This window comes from Xenopus tropicalis, chromosome 1 (assembly GCF_000004195.4).
Source record: "Xenopus tropicalis strain Nigerian chromosome 1, UCB_Xtro_10.0, whole genome shotgun sequence".
NCBI lineage: Eukaryota > Metazoa > Chordata > Amphibia > Anura > Pipidae > Xenopus > Xenopus tropicalis.
In genome coordinates this window covers 211,853,793-211,876,939 of record NC_030677.2, presented here as the reverse complement: position 1 = coordinate 211,876,939, position 23,147 = coordinate 211,853,793, and the positions used below count along the sequence as shown (strand labels likewise).

General features: G+C 47.6%; 1 protein-coding gene across 1 annotated transcript; it reads right to left on the bottom strand.

Annotated features, from left to right (window-relative positions):
• Positions 1-684: 684 nt before the first annotated feature.
• Positions 685-22,022, bottom strand: LOC101734291 (von Willebrand factor A domain-containing protein 5A-like). Its single transcript, XM_031906796.1, has 18 exons — positions 21,783-22,022; positions 20,434-20,656; positions 19,224-19,393; positions 18,902-19,016; positions 18,424-18,584; positions 17,876-17,964; positions 17,021-17,165; positions 14,425-14,504; positions 14,212-14,326; positions 13,740-13,898; positions 13,543-13,646; positions 12,500-12,714; positions 12,147-12,211; positions 10,451-10,529; positions 7,236-7,283; positions 2,616-2,746; positions 2,321-2,447; positions 685-1,140 (listed from the first exon to the last, which is right to left on the bottom strand). Exons 1-18 carry the CDS (start codon positions 22,020-22,022, stop codon positions 1,061-1,063), a joined length of 2,346 nt encoding a protein of 781 aa, XP_031762656.1. The 3' UTR covers positions 685-1,060.
• Positions 22,023-23,147: the final 1,125 nt, after the last annotated feature.

Sequence of the window (23,147 nt, the reverse complement as noted above, 5' to 3'; positions counted from 1 at the left end):
CCCTATTGGGTTAAATTAATGTTTTATTGATTTTTTTAGTAGACTTAAGGTATGGAGATCCAAATTACGGAAAGACCCCTTATCCAGAATATCCTTGGTCCTGATCATTCTGGATAACGGGTTCTATACCTGTATACCTAAGTCCATCTCCACAGTCAGCTGACTGGGGGTTACTTGCTACAGTTCTATGGGCCGGATTCCCACAGCCAGGGAGCCATTTGTATGCACCGGGATGCTGGGGAAAGGGGTTGTTGCCGATTAGTTAAGGTGCCCAAAGAGCTAACAATTGCCTGTCTTCTATGAATAGCAAACCTGGCCCTGGATTCTCTCCCCCTGGAAATGGCACCATTTTACTACTGCCCCCTGGTGTTCCTTGTGCAGCCTTGGGCTGGGGGCACAGCATTGTATTTCCTGGAAGTAGGTGAATTCCCCCCCCCCCCCCAAGCCCATAAACACCTCGGAGCAAAAAAACCCTGTTGTTACATTTCCCAGCAAGATATTTTTGTTTTTGAACAAAACGAGAGCCCCACCTTGGCCAAAAATGTAGAGATTTTAGTCACCCCCCCCCAATGGTTTCAACTTCCTTGCCAGCCCTGCACATAACACACATATACACACGCACCCCCCCCCCCCCCCCCCCCCGCTGCTTCACATTCTCTCAATACAAATGAGGCGCAACTTCTTTTTTTTTTTCCTTTTATTTTAGTGAAAATGAAAAATCTTTGGTGCGGCTGTTAGTAACCCCGTTTCTCAGGTTTGGGGGTGTTCAGAAGGAAGAGGTAGGGGCCCAGGGTACCAGAACCCCCCACTAAATCCAGTAGTAGTTATTAATATTGTCTCCAGTTCCCCCCACTATAGTGCAGCAGATAATAAGCAGCTATAAAAAGGTCAAGTTCACCCTATTAATTCTCAGTACAGAGCAGACAAACTAAACCTTATGTAACGTTCTACCACCTACATTTTTTTTTTTAATGTTCAGATGAGCTTCCCCTTTAACTGTACCAATGACACAGAGACGTATTTCCCAGTTTAGATTCCAGTTTCCATTGGCCGCTTCTTCTCACAGGCCAAATACTTTTCCGTCTATGGAGCAGTTCAGCAGCTGGTTTCCGGCCCGGACGCACTCGCTCAAGGAAGGGGCTGAGGAGAATAATAAACTGTATTAAGGCCGAGGGTTGTACGATGCCTAGTGAAACTTGTGGCCACCAAGTTTATCACCAGAACCCCTGCTTTGGGGCAACTCCCTCCTGCCCCTTTTACAACACCTACTTAGATACACAAGATGGACTAGAGCGGAGATTGGAACTCCATGAGATGCTGTCCCAGAAGGTCCATTTATAACTCATGAACAATGATAAAGACTTAACCCAAGGTGTAGAGAAACTAACTGCTTGGTCTGTATGCAATTCATACCTGACCCAGGGTGCCACTGCCTGGCCATAGCTAGCCTCTTTGGCATGTGACTCTGCCCTCCAATCTCCACCCCCTCAGGAAATGCTCACAACACTTTAGCCTGATCTAGTGGCCACAATTCAATCACCATCTCTAGTGTTTAGGACCTACAACACGACCTACAGAGGGTCAAATGCACATAAAGCCTATCAACAAGGCATAGACTCAATCATAAATGCTCCATGGCCTTACGTATTGCGCAACTGCACCCAAGCAGAATGGCTAGTGCTGAGATGGCCTAGTGCCCCACGTACGCGGAACATTCATCTAGCTTTGTGCCCATGATGTGGCCATGCCAGGAAACAGCCACGTTTTGGAATAAAGTGACCAACTTCATTTAAGACAAACCCATCTTTCCTAAAATCCCCTCACCTCGAGTTTGCTTGTGAGCCGCAACTGACTACCTGGTCTTAAACACTGCTCAACCCGACCTGGGGTTTCGTGAGGTTCTACGTTAGGAAGGCAATAATAATGAAACCCACCAGTCCCCCTGGCCAATATCTTCCCTGTTTGTTATTTAGCATAACATGAAACATTATAAATACAAAAAAAAACCACTTGTGGCCACCAAAGTGCTCCTCAGACTGAGCCATTAAACTGAAACTGGGCGTTTGTTGGCCTTCAACTGCACCACCGGAAAGGAGAAGAGGAGATGAAAGGTTCAAAAACCTATGGTGGCTTGGGGGGCCCAACACGAAGGCCACTCAGGGTGAGATTTGGAGAGAGCCCATTAGCTCCCCTAGATACTCCTGGAACCCCGGCCTATAGAGCATGAATTGGGATGGACACATCTTTGGTGGATCCTCCAGTGAGGGTATAACTGCCGGTCTGGGAATGACTTGATCCCCAGCCATAACCTGCTCATTACCTGCTTTTGCCTTAATCCAATCCAGAGCTTTGTCCTCCAGCAACTCCCACTCGTCTCTCTGCTGGGGGCGGGCGGCGTGCAGCCACATCACGGCCAGAACAGTGGCCCACAGTGAGGCATCGATGCTCTAGGGACAGGAAGGGCAATAAAAACATCTCATTGGCAAATATTTTGCTTCCTGGTCACTTGAGACAATTAAGACATAAATGTTCTCTGAGCTACGGGTTCTGACTCCTGAAACAGCAGAAACCAGGCAACACCAATAAAATGATTACAACCGCGGAGAGGAATTTACCGGATCCGGAATTTTTTCCTTCAAAACCTCTTCAGACATTTCAAAGACGGAAGCCAATTCCGAGTTGAGGTTCCAGGACCCGTCTGCGTTCTGCAGGGAGATGAGCTGGAACAGAGCCCGTTCTGCTTTGGCTGCGGGGCAAGAACAGGACAATTATGAAACAAATGACGGCAAATTTTTGCCCGACTAGCAAAATAAAATAGGATTTTTAGTTATTTTTTGGGGGTGACAGGTCCCCTTTACGACACCAATGTAGTAAGTGATTCAGGCCCCAAAACTGTATTAACAGAGGCCAGACAAGGTTCCGGACAAGAATGACAAGTGATTGGACAGTGGTCAGTCAGGTGTGCCCAAGCCCGGCCTATTGGGCAGCTTTACTGTTGGGCAAAACCTTTGTCCTGAGGGGGGGGGGGAATCATTAATGCAGGAAGGAGACAGAAAGGCCTCATAGGGGGACAACTCACAGGGAGCTGAAAGGCACAAAGGCACCCCCTTGTGGCCAGGAGAGAATGGATTTGCCCACAGAATGTGCCTCACTCCTTCAACTGCAAATACCGATTTGCTTAAAGGCAACACTAAGAGCAGAATGTATACAGGTATGGGATCCGTTATTCCGGAAACCTGTTATGCAGAAAGCTCTGAATTACAGAAAGGCCATACTTTGTTCTCGATACCAACTAAGATACACTTAATCCTTATTGGAGGAAACAATCCTATTGGGTTTAAATGTTTAAATGATTCTTTAGTAGACTTAAGGTATGGAGATCCAAATTATGGAAAGACCCCTTATCCAGAGAACCTCAGGTCCCGAGCATTCTGGATAACGGGTCCCGTACCTGTATATTCCCTTTGCTACACTGAATCAGCTTGTGGGGTTGAGCCAGGCCTAAGCCCAGCAATATAGGCACCCCTTGTATCCTGCAAGAACATGCTGGGGGCACGTGGCCCATTCACCACTGATGGATGTTCCCAAAAGGAAGAGAGAATATATCAGGGGGGATCGAAATCCCTTTCTGTGATATTTGCAGTTTTAGACTGCTACATCTTTAGTCAGTGACCTTTATAGAGAGCTGCAGAGCTGACAGCCTGATATTAGCAGTCTAAAACGAATGAGAAAGCTGATATCAATTCTTTTATTTGGGTTTAGTTCCCCTTTAACTATAAATGAATGAGCACCAAGTCAGTGTATCCCATGTTACCAACACCCCTCTGCCTGCCAGGGCACAATCACATGACTTAGCCAAACCTACCCTCGGCGGGAGCAGATGTGGCGCCGTCGCTCACAGAAGTGGGGCTCTGTGCCCCCCATATAAAGGCACAAGGCTGCAGGCTGAGTTATACAGGGAACTCTGAGTATCACTCATGTATTATAAGGGATAATGTACCCCCTACTGTAAATGATAAGGATATTAGCAGTCACTGAGGGGTTCTGTGCCCCCCATATAAAGGCACAAGGCTGCAGGCTGAGTTATACAGGGAACTCTGAGTATCACTCATGTATTATAAGGGATAATGTACCCCCTACTGTAAATGGTAAGGATATTAGCAGTCACTGAGGGGTTCTGTGCCCATATAAAGGCACAAGGCTGCAGGCTGAGTTATACAGGGAACTCTGAGTATCGCTCATGTATTATAAGGGATAATGTACCCCCTACTGTAAATGATAAGGATATTAGCAGTCACTGAGGGGTTCTGTGCCCCCCATATAAAGGCACAAGGCTGCAGGCTGAGTTATACAGGGAACTCTGAGTATCGCTCATGTATTATAAGGGATAATGTACCCCCTACTGTAAATGATAAGGATATTAGCAGTCACTGAGGGGTTCTGTGCCCCCCATATAAAGGCACAAGGCTGCAGGCTGAGTTATACAGGGAACTCTGAGTATCACTCATGTATTATAAGGGATAATGTACCCCCTACTGTAAATGATAAGGATATTAGCAGTCACTGAGGGGTTCTGTGCCCCCCATATAAAGGCACAAGGCTGCAGGCTGAGTTATACAGGGAACTCTGAGTATCACTCATGTATTATAAGGGATAATGTACCCCCTACTGTAAATGATAAGGATATTAGCAGTCACTGAGGGGTTCTGTGCCCCCCATATAAAGGCACAAGGCTGCAGGCTGAGTTATACAGGGAACTCTGAGTATCACTCATGTATTATAAGGGATAATGTACCCCCTACTGTAAATGATAAGGATATTAGCAGTCACTGAGGGGTTCTGTGCCCCCCATATAAAGGCACAAGGCTGCAGGCTGAGTTATACAGGGAACTCTGAGTATCACTCATGTATTATAAGGGATAATGTACCCCCTACTGTAAATGATAAGGATATTAGCAGTCACTGAGGGGTTCTGTGCCCATATAAAGGCACAAGGCTGCAGGCTGAGTTATACAGGGAACTCTGAGTATCACTCATGTATTATAAGGGGTAATGTACCCCTACTGTAAATGATAAGGATATTAGCAGTCACTGAGGGGTTCTGTGCCCATATAAAGGCACAAGGCTGCAGGCTGAGTTATACAGGGAACTCTGAGTATCACTCATGTATTATAAGGGATAATGTACCCCCTACTGTAAATGATAAGGATATTAGCAGTCACTGAGGGGTTCTGTGCCCCCCATATAAAGGCACAAGGCTGCAGGCTGAGTTATACAGGGAACTCTGAGTATCACTCATGTATTATAAGGGATACTGTACCCCCTACTGTAAATGATAAGGATATTAGCAGTCACTGGGGGGTTCTGTGCCCCCCATATAAAGGCACAAGGCTGCAGGCTGAGTTATACAGGGAACTCTGAGTATCACTCATGTATTATAAGGGATACTGTACCCCCTACTGTAAATGATAAGGATATTAGCAGTCACTGGGGGGTTCTGTGCCCCCCATATAAAGGCACAAGGCTGCAGGCTGAGTTATACAGGGAACTCTGAGTATCACTCATGTATTATAAGGGATAATGTACCCCCTACTGTAAATGATAAGGATATTAGCAGTCACTGAGGGGTTCTGTGCCCCCCATATAAAGGCACAAGGCTGCAGGCTGAGTTATACAGGGAACTCTGAGTATCACTCATGTATTATAAGGGATACTGTACCCCCTACTGTAAATGATAAGGATATTAGCAGTCACTGGGGGGTTCTGTGCCCCCCATATAAAGGCACAAGGCTGCAGGCTGAGTTATACAGGGAACTCTGAGTATCACTCATGTATTATAAGGGATAATGTACCCCCTACTGTAAATGATAAGGATATTAGCAGTCACTGAGGGGTTCTGTGCCCATATAAAGGCACAAGGCTGCAGGCTGAGTTATACAGGGAACTCTGAGTATCACTCATGTATTATAAGGGATAATGTACCCCCTACTGTAAATGATAAGGATATTAGCAGTCACTGAGGGGTTCTGTGCCCCCCATATAAAGGCACAAGGCTGCAGGCTGAGTTATACAGGGAACTCTGAGTATCACTCATGTATTATAAGGGATAATGTACCCCCTACTGTAAATGATAAGGATATTAGCAGTCACTGAGGGGTTCTGTGCCCCCCATATAAAGGCACAAGGCTGCAGGCTGAGTTATACAGGGAACTCTGAGTATCACTCATGTATTATAAGGGATAATGTACCCCCTACTGTAAATGATAAGGATATTAGCAGTCACTGAGGGGTTCTGTGCCCCCCATATAAAGGCACAAGGCTGCAGGCTGAGTTATACAGGGAACTCTGAGTATCACTCATGTATTATAAGGGATAATGTACCCCCTACTGTAACTGATAAGGATATTAGCAGTCACTGAGGGGTTCTGTGCCCCCCATATAAAGGCACAAGGCTGCAGGCTGAGTTATACAGGGAACTCTGAGTATCACTCATGTATTATAAGGGATAATGTACCCCCTACTGTAAATGATAAGGATATTAGCAGTCACTGAGGGGTTCTTCAAAGAAAGCTGCAAAGAGAATAGGCAGTTCTGTAATATACTAAAAGTTAATTTTAAGGTGGAAGTGAGTTCCCTGCACCCACTACCCTTTAAGTAAATTAGCACTTCCTGCCATTCCTAAAGCAGTTATCATTCCCTGTTACAAAAATAAATAGTATTTCCGCTAAACCCCTAAATTGTGCTCATTCCCCAGAGCGTCACTGGGACATTCAGCCAGAGACACACCTGCAGGTTGGGAGCAATGTTGCAGCTTCTGTTATTTTTCTGTTATTTTTTTATTCTTTAGCTTTCAATATAGTAGCAGTTTTACAGCGCTGCTACCATGGATTAATACCTGGAGCTCCCCCTGCTGTTATGGCCGGCCCTTTAGTTACTGATGCAGGAGGCGTCTCTTGGGAGCTCTCTGCTCAGTTCTATGGCGCCTGTCACAGTGAGAGAGCAGAGCAGAGTCAGGAGACGCCTCCTGTATCAGTAACTGACACATTCATATTCCATGGCTGCTTGTACTAAACCTGCACCTGTAACGCTTTGGTAAATGGCCCCCAATGGCTGGCATGGGAAAGGGAGAGAGCAGTGCCCGGGGGGGGGGGGTACAGGGGAAACACCATCCATTGGGGGCTCATACAAACAGAACGTGGGTAATATTATAAAAATAGTCATAAAAATACTCGTACCTTCTGTTAGTTCATTCGGTGGTGCAATTTCCACGCACTCGTACACATCTGTAACACACAACACAATATCCCATAACTGTAACACACAAGTGTCAGGGGGAAATCTTCTCATTTCACTCATGCTGTCTTTTTTTAATGCAGTTAGCTATAATGTACCCCCTACTGTAAATGATAAGGATATTAGCAGTCACTGAGGGGTTCTGTGCCCCCCATATAAAGGCACAAGGCTGCAGGCTGAGTTATACAGGGAACTCTGAGTATCACTCATGTATTATAAGGGATAATGTACCCCCTACTGTAAATGATAAGGATATTAGCAGTCACTGAGGGGTTCTGGGCCCATATAAAGGCACAAGGCTGCAGGCTGAGTTATACAGGGAACTCTGAGTATCACTCATGTATTATAAGGGATAATGTACCCCCTACTGTAAATGATAAGGATATTAGCAGTCACTGAGGGGTTCTGTGCCCCCCATATAAAGGCACAAGGCTGCAGGCTGAGTTATACAGGGAACTCTGAGTATCACTCATGTATTATAAGGGATAATGTACCCCCTACTGTAAATGATAAGGATATTAGCAGTCACTGAGGGGTTCTGGGCCCCCCATATAAAGGCACAAGGCTGCAGGCTGAGTTATACAGGGAACTCTGAGTATCACTCATGTATTATAAGGGATAATGTACCCCCTACTGTAAATGATAAGGATATTAGCAGTCACTGAGGGGTTCTGTGCCCCCCATATAAAGGCACAAGGCTGCAGGCTGAGTTATACAGGGAACTCTGAGTATCACTCATGTATTATAAGGGATAATGTACCCCCTACTGTAAATGATAAGGATATTAGCAGTCACTGAGGGGTTCTGTGCCCCCCATATAAAGGCACAAGGCTGCAGGCTGAGTTATACAGGGAACTCTGAGTATCACTCATGTATTATAAGGGATAATGTACCCCCTACTGTAAATGATAAGGATATTAGCAGTCACCGAGGGGTTCTGTGCCCCCCATATAAAGGCACAAGGCTGCAGGCTGAGTTATACAGGGAACTCTGAGTATCACTCATGTATTATAAGGGATACTGTACCCCCTACTGTAAATGATAAGGATATTAGCAGTCACTGAGGGGTTCTGTGCCCCCCATATAAAGGCACAAGGCTGCAGGCTGAGTTATACAGGGAACTCTGAGTATCACTCATGTATTATAAGGGATAATGTACCCCCTACTGTAAATGATAAGGATATTAGCAGTCACTGGGGGGTTCTGTGCCCCCCATATAAAGGCACAAGGCTGCAGGCTGAGTTATACAGGGAACTCTGAGTATCACTCATGTATTATAAGGGATAATGTACCCCCTACTGTAAATGATAAGGATATTAGCAGTCACTGAGGGGTTCTGTGCCCATATAAAGGCACAAGGCTGCAGGCTGAGTTATACAGGGAACTCTGAGTATCACTCATGTATTATAAGGGATAATGTACCCCCTACTGTAAATGATAAGGATATTAGCAGTCACTGAGGGGTTCTGTGCCCCCCATATAAAGGCACAAGGCTGCAGGCTGAGTTATACAGGGAACTCTGAGTATCACTCATGTATTATAAGGGATAATGTACCCCCTACTGTAAATGATAAGGATATTAGCAGTCACTGAGGGGTTCTGTGCCCCCCATATAAAGGCACAAGGCTGCAGGCTGAGTTATACAGGGAACTCTGAGTATCACTCATGTATTATAAGGGATAATGTACCCCCTACTGTAAATGATAAGGATATTAGCAGTCACTGAGGGGTTCTGTGCCCCCCATATAAAGGCACAAGGCTGCAGGCTGAGTTATACAGGGAACTCTGAGTATCACTCATGTATTATAAGGGATAATGTACCCCCTACTGTAAATGATAAGGATATTAGCAGTCACTGAGGGGTTCTGTGCCCCCCATATAAAGGCACAAGGCTGCAGGCTGAGTTATACAGGGAACTCTGAGTATCACTCATGTATTATAAGGGATAATGTACCCCCTACTGTAAATGATAAGGATATTAGCAGTCACCGAGGGGTTCTGTGCCCCCCATATAAAGGCACAAGGCTGCAGGCTGAGTTATACAGGGAACTCTGAGTATCACTCATGTATTATAAGGGATACTGTACCCCCTACTGTAAATGATAAGGATATTAGCAGTCACTGAGGGGTTCTGTGCCCCCCATATAAAGGCACAAGGCTGCAGGCTGAGTTATACAGGGAACTCTGAGTATCACTCATGTATTATAAGGGATAATGTACCCCCTACTGTCACTGATAAGGATATTAGCAGTCACTGGGGGGTTCTGCAAGGAAAGCTGCAAAGAGTCAGAAGAAGAAGGTAAATAGATAAAATACTACAAGAAATAAATAATGAAGACCAATTAAAAAGTTGTTTAGAATAGGCAGTTCTGTAATATACTAAAAGTTAGCTTAAAGGTGGAAGTCAGTTCCCTGCACCCACTACCCTTTCAGTAAAGTATCACTTCCTACCATCCTTAAGCCCCTCCTGCTTCCACTAGAATTGGCCCTTACAGAACAACAGGACTCGCATCCATTAACCTTTTTACTATTGCCTTCCTTCCCTAAGGTTCAGCTGCATCTGCTGAAAGTGAGTTCCCTGCACCCACTACCCTTTAAGTAAATTAGCACTTCCTGCCATTCCTAAAGCAGTTATCATTCCCTGTTACAAAAATAAATAGTATTTCCGCTAAACCCCTAAATTGTGCTCATTCCCCAGAGCGTCACTGGGACATTCAGCCAGAGACACACCTGCAGGTTGGGAGCAATGTTGCAGCTTCTGTTATTTTTCTGTTATTTTTTTATTCTTTAGCTTTCAATATAGTAGCAGTTTTACAGCGCTGCTACCATGGATTAATACCTGGAGCTCCCCCTGCTGTTATGGCCGGCCCTTTAGTTACTGATGCAGGAGGCGTCTCTTGGGAGCTCTCTGCTCAGTTCTATGGCGCCTGTCACAGTGAGAGAGCAGAGCAGAGTCAGGAGACGCCTCCTGTATCAGTAACTGACACATTCATATTCCATGGCTGCTTGTACTAATCCTGCACCTGTAACGCTTTGGTAAATGGCCCCCAATGGCTGGCATGGGAAAGGGAGAGAGTAGTGCGCAGGGGGGTACAGGGGAAACACCATCCATTGGGGGCTCATACAAACAGAAAAATAGTCGTAAAAATACTCGTACCGTCTGTTAGTTCATTCCATGGTGCCATATCCAGGGAATAACAACACTCATCTGTAACACACAACACAATATCCCATAACTGTAACACACAAGTCTCAGGGGGAAATCCTCTCATTCCACTCATGCTGCCTTTTTTAATGCAGTTAGCTATAATGTACCCCCTACTGTAAATGATAAGGATATTAGCAGTCACTGAGGGGTTCTGTGCCCCCCATATAAAGGCACAAGGCTGCAGGCTGAGTTATACAGGGAACTCTGAGTATCACTCATGTATTATAAGGGATAATGTACCCCCTACTGTAAATGATAAGGATATTAGCAGTCACTGAGGGGTTCTGTGCCCCCCATATAAAGGCACAAGGCTGCAGGCTGAGTTATACAGGGAACTCTGAGTATCACTCATGTATTATAAGGGATAATGTACCCCCTACTGTAAATGATAAGGATATTAGCAGTCACTGAGGGGTTCTGTGCCCCCCATATAAAGGCACAAGTCTGCAGGCTGAGTTATACAGGGAACTCTGAGTATCACTCATGTATTATAAGGGATAATGTACCCCCTACTGTCACTGATAAGGATATTAGCAGTCACTGAGGGGTTCTGTGCCCATATAAAGGCACAAGGCTGCAGGCTGAGTTATACAGGGAACTCTGAGTATCACTCATGTATTATAAGGGATAATGTACCCCCCACTGTAAATGATAAGGATATTAGCAGTCACTGAGGGGTTCTGTGCCCCCCATATAAAGGCACAAGGCTGCAGGCTGAGTTATACAGGGAACTCTGAGTATCACTCATGTATTATAAGGGATAATGTACCCCCTACTGTAAATGATAAGGATATTAGCAGTCACTGAGGGGTTCTGTGCCCCCCATATAAAGGCACAAGGCTGCAGGCTGAGTTATACAGGGAACTCTGAGTATCACTCATGTATTATAAGGGATAATGTACCCCCTACTGTAAATGATAAGGATATTAGCAGTCACTGAGGGGTTCTGTGCCCATATAAAGGCACAAGGCTGCAGGCTGAGTTATACAGGGAACTCTGAGTATCACTCATGTATTATAAGGGATAATGTACCCCCTACTGTAAATGATAAGGATATTAGCAGTCACTGAGGGGTTCTGTGCCCCCCATATAAAGGCACAAGGCTGCAGGCTGAGTTATACATTGAAAAAATACCTGTACAGTATCACAGACCTTACCAACAAGGGGAAGCAGTGTTGTTACATGCTTATAGTAACCAATCGGTAGGTACAGTTTACACAGTTGCTGTTTAAAAGCAGATACCTGATTGGTTGTTAAAGGTTACTTAAGGTGGCCATACACAGGCCGATTTCAGCTGCCAATATTGGTTTAGACTGATTTGGTAGCTTATCTGCCCGGGTATGGGCACCATCGACAGGCCTCCCCGACCAACATCTGGCCTGAAATTGGGCAGGCTTGACTTCTCCATCGGATCAGGGGCCGCATCAGCTCGTTGATGGGGTCCTCAAACCGACAGCGCCAATACCCGCTGTGGGTATATCGGGAGAAGATACGCTCGCTTGGTGACCTCGCCTAACGAGCGGATCTTACAGTGTATGGGCACCTTAAGTCTGGAGCCAATCAGCATTTCTAATAACGCTGACCCCGCTGTTGCTAGGGAACATTGTTGTGGGAGATAAAAGTGAAGTGATGTTCAAAAGTGGGCAGTAACCAACTCCCCTGGCATCATTCTTGGCATTGGCACACTGCAAAACATTGCCATCGGTGCACCTGGGGCAAAACAGAAAAGTATATTATCATAAAAATAAAGGGTAAATGTGCAAGTGCTTGTGTGGCACGGTGTGTGCCTCCTGGATTTCTGCTTCCTTCCTGGTACACAGCAGTCCTGTCTTGCTTTATGGTAGGGATTTGGTACTTGATTTGGCTATGAGAGTAAACCTTATAAGAACTGGAATGATATTCAAAATTGCACTTTCTACCCTCATGGTGCAAATGGTGGGGCATGTTGGGCACGAAGGGGCATTAATGTGCCTGTGCAGATGGGCAGCAGGGTCTCACCATAGAGTGGGATGGACCTCTGGACCGGGGGGCCTTTCACTGGGTTCTTGGTTTCCTTATTGACAGCTACATAGGCCGTGAGGGGAGAGATGACCCCGGATTGGACACTGGTCTCCACAATCTGTTTCTTCACTTCCTCCGATTTCACCCCTGGGTTTTCCCCACCAATCAGGTTAGAGATGACCACCTTGGCCGCTAGTCTGTGCATGGTGGGTCTTGGGGAGAAGGAACACATAGTGGGACCTGGGGCCCATAGGCAGCACCTTGGCATTAGATCCATTAGGTCCCTGCAGGTACAGAATTCTGACTGTAAAGAGCAATATTCTAAGACAATTTGCAATTGGTCTGAATTTTTAATATTTGTGGATTTTTAAATATTTTACTATTTGTTTAACAAATTTTAGCCGTTATCTGGTTGCTAGGGTCCAAATTGCCTTAGCGATCAGGGAGCAGTTTGAATGAGAGACTGGTATATGAATAGGAGAGGGGCTGGATAGAAAGCTAAGGAATAAAAAGTAACAATAACAATAAAACTGGAGCCTCACAGAGCAATAGGGTTTGGCTGCCGGGGTCAGTGACCCCCATTTGAAAGCTGCAAAGAGTCAGAAGAAGGCAAATAGATAAAATACTATAAGAAATAAATTATGAAGACCAATTAAAAAGTTGTTTAGAGTTAGCTTTTAGTACTGCCTATTCTAAAGTGGAAGTGAGTTCCCTGCACCCACTACTCTTTTAGTAAAGTAGCACTTCCTACCATCCTTAAGCCCCTCCTGCTTCCACTAGAATTGGTCCTTACAGAACAACAGGACTCGGATCCATTAACCTTTTTTCTATTATCTTCCTTCCTTAAGGTTCAGCTGCATCTGCTGAAAGTGAGTTCCCTGCACCCACTACCCTTTTAATAAAGTAGCACTTCCTGCCATTCCTAAAGCAGTTATCATTTCCACTCAACCCCATACGCTGAGCTGGTACAGTAAGATACAGGCTGATCCACTGGCCTTTCACGCCCAATAACTAGCCTGTTGCCGGCCAGCAGTGCCCACCTCTCCGATTGTGTGAGCTTCAGGGTGAAGCGCAGTACGTTGGCGACCATTTCATCTTTAAAGCTGTATGCCAGGCTGACTTGCCCTTCTGTTCCCTGCTCCACCTGGATGGGAAAGGGCACAACAGTTCAGCTCCTGGAGTTTACTTTGCCTTTACCCCCCCCACTTTTTTAAGTGCCCTTTCTCTGCCAGCTCACCTTGCCCTTTAGCTGGGCATACACAATGGATTTCTGGCCTTGGAATATGGCAGTGGGAGTCCCAGACAGCAGTTTGGCCTCCACCCCAGGAGGCAGAATCCATGTCAGGGTGATGTCCTTCACCATGGGCTGCAGGGAACATTTCAGGGTCTGAAGAACCTAGGGAGGGGCAATTGATATTAAATGGAGAAACACTATAGCATTATATTCAGGGCTAAAAAAAATCATATTTTTCTATATTAAAAAGATCTCTGGATAAACAAACCCCTCCATTAACTGCTGGCTTACAGATAAAGAGGAGTTTATTATACAGGTGGATGAAAATTGAATTAACTCCTCCCACTATTGCTCGTAGGAAACAGGAGAAGGATCCAGTGTAAAATGAAAGTGCTTTCTGTTTCTCAATCCCTATTTATTGGCTCATGAATCTGACAGGTTAAAGTTTAGTGGCCCCTGTACAAGGGCCCCTTACCTTGGGCTGCATCCTCTCCTTCCCAGTGATAAACTCAAAGGTGCCACTGGCCGCCCTGGCCAAGCCCTTAATGAGGGCCGTGGAGGCCCCGTCCCCAATACCAAATGTAAAACACCTGCCGGGAGAAATAACCAATGAGAAGTAGGAACAGGAGTGACACGTGCTGGCCACATTGGGCTTCAGGTTTATCTGCCGCTGGCCCCACCCACTTACCGGTGATTATGGGCGTTCCTTCTTACTTCATCTATAACGAACTTTGTGTTCCCGACTTCTCCATCGGTGAAAACAAACAACTGGAAGGAAAAGGCATTGTGGGATTTCTGCATCAATTAAAGGCAAAGTACACTGCTCAAAAAAATAAAGGGAACACAAAAACAAGACTTTCTGGATCTGAATGAATGAAATATTCTTATTAAATACTTTGTTCTTTACATAGCTGAATGTGCTGACAACAAAATCACACACAAATTATCAATGGAAATCAAATTTATTAACCCATGGAGGTCTGGATTTGGAGTCTCACTCAAAATTAAAGTGGAAAAAAACACTACAGGCTGATCCAACGTTGATGTAATGTCCTTAAAACAAGTCAAAATGAGGCTCAGTAGTGTGTGTGGCCCCCACGTGCCTGTATGGCCCCCCTACAGCGCCTGGGCATGCTCCTGATGGGGCTCAGTAGTGTGTGTGGCCCCCACGTGCCTGTATGGCCCCCCCTACAACGCCTGGGCAGGCTCCTGATGGGGCTCAGTAGCGTGTGTGGCCCCCACGTGCCTGTATGGCCCCCCTACAACGCCTGGGCAGGCTCCTGATGGGGCTCAGTAGTGTGTGTGGCCCCCACGTGCCTGTATGGCCCCCCTACAACGCCTGGGCAGGCTCCTGATGGGGCTCAGTAGTGTGTGTGGCCCCCACGTGCCTGTATGGCCCCCCTGCAATGCCTGGGCATGCTCCTGATGGGGCTCAGTAGTGTGTGTGGCCCCCACGTGCCTGTATAGCCCCCCTACAACGCCTGGGAATGCTCCTGATGGGGCTCAGTAGTGTGTGTGGCCCCCACGTGCCTGTATGGCCCCCCTGCAACGCCTGGGCATGCTCCTGATGGGGCTCAGTAGTGTGTGTGGCCCCCACGTGCCTGTATGGCCCCCCTACAACACCTGGGCATGCTCCTGATGGGGCTCAGTAGTGTGTGTGGCCCCCACGTGCCTGTATGGCCCCCCTACAACGCCTGGGCATGCTCCTGATGGGGCTCAGTAGTGTGTGTGGCCCCCACGTGCCTGTATGGCCCCCCTACAGTGCCTGGGCATGCTCCTGATGGGGCTCAGTAGTGTGTGTGGCCCCCACGTGCCTGTATGGCCCCCCTACAACACCTGGGCATGCTCCTGATGGGGCTCAGTAGTGTGTGTGGCCCCCACGTGCCTGTATGGCCCCCCTACAACGCCTGGGCATGCTCCTGATGGGGCTCAGTAGTGTGTGTGGCCCCCACGTGCCTGTATGGCCCCCCTACAGTGCCTGGGCAGGCTCCTGATGGGGCTCAGTAGTGTGTGTGGCCCCCACGTGCCTGTATGGCCCCCCTACAACGCCTGGGCAGGCTCCTGATGGGGCTCAGTAGTTACCATTACTGACCCACTGCCAAACCGCTCATGCTGGAGGATGTTGTAGGCAGCAGAACGTTCTCCATGGCGTCTCCAGACTCGGTCACGTCTGTCTCATGTGCTCGGTGTGAACCTGCTTTCATCTGTGAAGAGCACAGGGCGCTGGTGGGGAATTCGGCAATCATGGCAAACGTCCTGCACGGTGTTGGGCGGTAAGCACAACCCCCACCTGTGGATGTCGGCCCTCATACCCCCCCTCATGGAGTGACCGTTTGGGCAGACACATGCACGGCCCGCTGGAGGCCATTTTGCAGGGCTCTGCCTGTGCTCCTCCTGTTCCTCCTGGCACAAAGGCGGAGGTAGCGGCCCTGCTGCCGGGTTGTTGCCCTCCTACGGCCTGCTCCCCGTCTCCTGATGTACTGGCCTGTCTCCTGCTAGCGCCTCCATGCTCTGGGCACTACACTGACAGACACAGCAAGCCTTCTTGCCACAGCTCACATTGATGTGCCATCCTGTGGGGGGCTGCACTACCTGAGTCTGGGTTGTAGACTCCGCTACCACTAGAGTGAAAGCACCGCCGGCATTCAAACGTGACCAAAACATCAGCCAGAAAGCATAGGAACTGAGAAGTGCTCTGTGGCGCCCCCTGCAGGACCCCTCCTTTATTGGGGATGTCTTGCTAATTGCCTATAATTTCCACCTGTTGTCTGTTCCAGTTGCACAACAGTGTGTGAAATTGATTGTCAGTCAGTGTTGCTACCTAAATGGACAGTTTGATTTCACAGAAGTGTGACTGACTTGGAGTTACATTGTGTTAAGTGTTGCCTTTATTTTTTTGAGCGGTCCTATATAGCACTTATTTTTCATATAAAATGTTCCAAAGACATGAAATCACAGCTTATCGTGCAAATGGAGACCTGGGTATTTGCAGGCCAACTCGTCCATAGACTCCACTGAAACAGCGACCTCTAGGGGACAAATGCTTGTGCTTTATGCGCCAAAAGCTATGGGTTTGGCACAAAGTTAGAAAATGAAATCAAAGATCTGATTGGCTGTTACAGGTAACTGCCTCTGGTGCAATTGGCACCGACGCCCCTGTAGGTAGGAAGTTGCGCTCTGGGGCTCCATGTTGGGTGCTCAGGAAGTGCTACTGAAAGAGTAGTGGGTGCTGGCAACTGGCTCCCAGCAGAAGCAGCAAGGACTAAAAGATGCTAGAGCCTTACCTGTCTGGGGTGAGCGGGCCTTCCAGCCGTTTTGTAGATCCTTTTCAATGGTTCTAGGATTTCGGTTCCTCCCATATTCGCGTCCATCTGATTCACCAGCTTCACAGCTTCCGCCATGGACTCCTGGGTGTAGGCCGTACTCTCCCTGCAACGGGGCAACAATCAGCCCCAGGTCATAATAGCAATGGGGTTCCGTGTTCTGCATCCAAACTGCAACTGCCCCTAGAACCCCACGTTCTACACTTGAACCCAACACTTTATATGGTATCTCTCTGTACAGGCTATGAGCAAACTTAGGGGGCTGTTCCTGCTGAATTGTGCTTAGTACAGGGAAATCCCTATGTGCCATAGTTTTATGGTATCTCTCTGTACAGGCTATGGGCAAACTTAGGGGGCTGTTCCTGCTGAATTGTGCTTAGTACAGGGGAATCCCTATGTGCCATAGTTTTATGGTATCTCTCTGTACAGGCTATGAGCAAACTTAGGGGGCTGTTCCTGCTGAATTGTGCTTAGTACAGGGGAATCCCTATGTGCCATAGTTTTATGGTATCTCTCTGTACAGGCTATGAGCAAACTTAGGGGGCTGTTCCTGCTGAATTGTGCTTAGTACAGGGGAATCCCTATGTGCCATAGTTTTATGGTATCTCTCTGTACAGGCTATGAGCAAACTTAGGGGGCTGTTCCTGCTGAATTGTGCTTAGTACAGGGAAATCCCTATGTGCCATAGTTTTATGGTATCTCTCTGTACAGGCTATGAGCAAACTTAGGGGGCTGTTCCAGCTGAATTGTGCTTAGTACAGGGGAATCCCTATGCTGGGTAGTTATCCCAGTTACACATGAAGGATTAACACTCACGAGAAAATGGAAGAGAATTCGGAGCCAAAGCTGAAGATATTGAAGTAACAGCCGAGGGGGAGGCTCTTGAGCAGTAAGATCAGGGTCTCCTGTGTAGGGAATCAGACCAAATATCATGAGGAGTCAGCCTGCAGCCTTCAACTCCCAGTATCTTATTGGCCCAGTATCCTATTGGCTGCAATGTTCAGCAGCGTTTAAGTGTTGGGGACGCTGGGTTTATATAAGAAGATACTGGAGCTGGGTTCCTCAGCCCATACTTACCCATTTATGTTACAATCTGGAATGTGTAAGTGTTGCTGTAGCAGTTTTACACTGCCAGTACCAGCCTTTTCAGAGTCCCCAGTGACTGGGCCTGACCTGCATATTCACTTAACCCCAGAGCCATTGACTTTCCATGAGCGGCTGAGCCAAAAGCCTGGTACTGGCAGTCTAAAACTGCTAACATTTAGAGACGCACTCGGAGTAAGTTCCTTTTTTTTAGGTTTAGCCTCCCTTTAATCTCAAACTGTAAATTCTCTGCCAGGAATAAAGTTTAGGGCTGCACGGACCTTGGCGCTGTCGATACGGCGCGGGGCGTTCTGCTCGGATCTCATTTTTTCATTCATACTCCCAGACCTGTCCATCAGGAAAATAAACTCCCCGGAGTTCGCCTTCTCTGGAATGTTGGGGTAGAAGTTCAGCATCACCACTGGGTCGGCCATGATAGAACCTACGAGGGAGAAGGGCAGTTAAAGGCACCGCACACTGGGCCCAGGTTTGGGTCACGACGCGCCAGATAAGTATCTCTGCTTTGGGTTACCGGCTCCCCCTGCACTTTCAGTCTTGCCTAAGGCTCCATTGTTATAAACTGTTAGGCCAAGACACAGGGGCTCATTTATAAACACTGGGCAAATTTGCCAGAGCAGAAGTGACAATAAAAGCCCCGGGATCTGAGAGAGCTCATTGTACTGTATGTGCCCAGTGAGCTCTGGTTAAACGTGTGGATTTCCTGATACCTTTATCAAAAAAGATGAAGTTTAATAATACCTTTCACAGCATCAGGAAGCCCCGCCTCCACCATGGCGCTGGGGGTGTTTGCTTGCAGGTAATAGGCCAACAGCTCCACATCTTTATCAAACTTGTGCCCTTGCGCCAGGGACACCTGGGGGCACAGAGAGAGGAAAGGGTCAGTAAAGGGTTAATACAGAGGAGAAGTGTCGGTACACAAGGGCCCATCAGCAACGGTTCTGCAGAACACACTAAGGTTCTGATTTGGAATATTGAACCTTATGGTGAGAATGCTCAGCCAATAGGCTTCCAGCCCCCAGCCCATGTGACTTACCCTGGCACCAATGCGTAGTTTACTCACCTCGGCAGACAGTTTGTCCCCATCAGTGTACTGGATCGGCTCGAGCTGACAGTTGGACTCAATCTTGGAGATTCCATAGACGGACTGGAAGTGAGCGTTCAGAGCAAGGCTGTAGGGGATCTTATCAGCGGGCAACCGCGGGATGGCAGCCGTTACGCTCACGTCGTGATCTGGGGGTAAAAGAATTGGAATTGAATAAGCCCCGCCCATAACTAACAGGGACTCAGGCAGCAGTGGCTTTCTAGGGGCCATAGTGTGCTCATAGCCTGTACAGCATAGGGATTCCCCTGTACTAAGCACAATTCAGCAGGAACAGCCCCCTAAGTTTGCTCATAGCCCGTACAGAGAGATACCATAAAACTATGGCACATAGGGATTCCCCTGTACTAAGCACAATTCAGCAGGAACAGCCCCCTAAGTTTGCTCATAGCCTGTACAGAGAGATACCATAAACTATGGCACATAGGGATTCCCCTGTACTAAGCACAATTCAGCAGGAACAGCCCCCTAAGTTTGCTCATAGCCTGTACAGAGAGATACCATAAACTATGGCACATAGGGATTCCCCTGTACTAAGCACAATTCAGCAGGAACAGCCCCCTAAGTTTGCTCATAGCCTGTACAGAGAGATACCATAAAACTATGGCAGCATAGGGATTCCCCTGTACTAAGCACAATTCAGCAGGAACAGCCCCCTAAGTTTGCTAATAGCCTGTACAGAGAGATACCATAAAACTATGGCACATAGGGATTCCCCTGTACTAAGCACAATTCAGCAGGAACAGCCCCCTAAGTTTGCTCATAGCCTGTACAGAGAGATACCATAAAACTATGGCACATAGGGATTCCCCTGTACTAAGCACAATTCAGCAGGAACAGCCCCCTAAGTTTGCTCATAGCCTGTACAGAGAGATCCCATAAAACTATGGCACATAGGGATTCCCCTGTACTAAGCACAATTCAGCAGGAACAGCCCCCTTAGTTTGCTCATAGCCTGTACAGAGAGATCCCATAAAACTATGGCACATAGGGATTCCCCTGTACTAAGCACAATTCAGCAGGAACAGCCCCCTTAGTTTGCTCATAGCCTGTACAGAGAGATACCATAAAACTCTGCACATTATATGTTATCGTTCCAGTTACACAACCCTACAGAACTCATTAATTTCCCACTTTTTGATTCCTCCTTGCCCCGGGGCCCCTGCATTACCTTTTGGGGTGTATCTGGGGTTCAGGACAGTTGGAAGCACAAAGCGCACAGCACCATCTGACTCCACTGGCAGCTCCCGCACGAAGCTCAGTTTCACCTCGGCCTCCTGCCCAGGGGGAAGGTTCCCAACGCTGCAGCTGAAAATGTCACCAGAGCTCTTATCCTCCTCCAGCAGAAAAGCTTCCTGGCCTTGGCTAATGGCCTCATCATAGGTTTTGTGGGCCTGAGAGACAGGAGGGGGGGCATTTAATATAACAAAATGTGTCTTAGAGGGCATATGATCAGTGGATAAGGGAGCAAAGAGGTTATGGGATTCCCTACCAAGAGAGGGGGAATGAGTGATACATTGGGGGTGGGGAGGAAAGGAGATTTCACCATCAGCATAGGAAGGGGTTCCTTACTGTAAGGGCAGTCAGGTTATGGGATTCCCTACCAAGAGAGGGGGAATGAGTGATACATTGGGGGTGGGGAGGAAAGGAGATTTCACCATCAGCATAGGAAGGGGTTCCTTACTGTAAGGGCAAAGAGGTTATGGGATTCCCTACCAAGAGAGGGGGAATGAGTGATACATTGGGGGTGGGGAGGAAAGGGCATCTCACCATCAGCATAGGAAGGGGCTCCTTACTGTAAGGGCAGTCAGGTTATGGGATTCCCTACCAAGAGAGGGGGAATGAGTGATACATTGGGGGTGGGGAGGAAAGGAGATCTCACCATCAGCATAGGAAGGGGTTCCTTACTGTAAGGGCAGTCAGGTTATGGGATTCCCTACCAAGAGAGGGGGAATGAGTGATACATTGGGGGAGGGAGGAAAGGGGATCTCACCATCAGCATAGGAAGGGGCTCCTTACTGTAAGGGCAGTCAGGTTATGGGATTCCCTACCAAGAGAGGGGGAATGAGTGATACATTGGGGGTGGGGAGGAAAGGAGATCTCACCATCAGCATAGGAGGGGGCTCTTTTCTGTAAGGGCAGTCAGGTTATGGGATTCCCTACCAAGAGAGGGGGAATGAGTGATACATTGGGGGTGGGGAGGAAAGGAGATCTCACCATCAGCATAGGAAGGGGTTCCTTACTGTAAGGGCAGTCAGGTTATGGGATTCCCTACCAAGAGAGGGGGAATGAGTGATACATTGGGGGTGGGGAGGAAAGGGGATCTCACCATCAGCATAGGAAGGGGCTCCTTACTGTAAGGGCAGTCAGGTTATGGGATTCCCTACCAAGAGAGGGGGAATGAGTGATACATTGGGGGTGGGGAGGAAAGGGGATCTCACCATCAGCATAGGAAGGGGTTCCTTACTGTAAGGGCAGTCAGGTTATGGGACACCTGTCTCTCGGGGGCAGATCACTTACCTGCTGCCTCTCCTGTAGCTCTGCCACTATCGTCTTCCCTTCCACCGTGGCCTCAAAGCTGTACACGGCAGAGTCCTGATCCAGAGGGAACACAAAGACGGCTTCTATGGGCTTCTCCTCCGTGTTCTTGTACCTCAGTGTGGCACATACATCAGCCACGAAGCCTTTTACCTGCACCTCCACCGAGATCCCACGGAGCGGCACTGGGGGGCGCCAAATACAGACACTGTCACTGTCCATTCATCCTCACTGTTACTGACAGCACTGCCTCCTTGGCTCTATTCCCTGCACTGCTGGCTCTGACTCCTGACTCAATGTAGCAGCAGCCAGCTGATTGGCCCCCCCAGAGGAGAACTGACATTTGCTACATTGTTTCAGGAGTCGGAATTGGATAGCAGAAAGGGACAGAGCCAATGGCACAGACACATTACTATGAGAATAAACAAGAGGGGATACTGGGACATTGAACAGAATAAATATATTATAAGTCACGGCACAAATGGAAGGTCTGGGTATTATCTGCACTTTAACCCTTTAATTGCCCTGGATAATACAATCGAGTGTGTTGGCTCTAAAGGCTCGTAGCGCTAGTGCCCAATGGCATTTAGGTTTTTGATTGGCTGCTCCCTGTGTTTTTAGTCCCCGCCCCCCTCAAGAGAGCGAAGATTGGCTTTAGCCAATAGTGATGGTTCTATAACCAGAAGCCAGTAAATTACCGATTATTTCCTCAAACAGAGCTGTGATTGGTTCAGCACAGAACCAGGGATCGGAGTGGGTAGGTAGGGATAAAAAGCAGGTAAGTACTGCAGGCAGCTCCTTGTCATTTACCCACTAAGGTGACTGTCTCTTTAAGAAACTGGGTGGGGCTATTATAATGAGCAGGGCTGTGAGTATTTGGAGTTTTAGGTATTTTCAGTAGCGCCTGATTGGCTTCCCAAGGCACATTCTGAGGCATTTGTCTGGGACTACATTACCCAGCATCCTCTGCACAGCACAGTAACAGGAAGGGTGATTAAAAGCAGGAGGAAAGATTAAATAGAAAAGTCTCATACCGGGGGCTTTGGAGTAGATGATGATAAGGCCACAGCAGGTAATCATGTTGTCTCTTTAAAAGAAAGATAAAAAAAGTCAGATTTGGGGATTTGTTTAACAGAAACAATCCCCCCCCAGATCTATATGTACATTGTATCTGGTTGTACAGATCTGCCCTCACACACAGTAACCGCTATACAACTCCCAGCACCCTAAAGGCAGGTCCTGTGGTGTCAAACCACTCCCTTGGCTTTCTACTCTGGGACTTGTGAATATAACACAAGAGGGGGGTTATGGGGCAATGCTAAAAATGCAACTGGGCCTTCAGGCTGG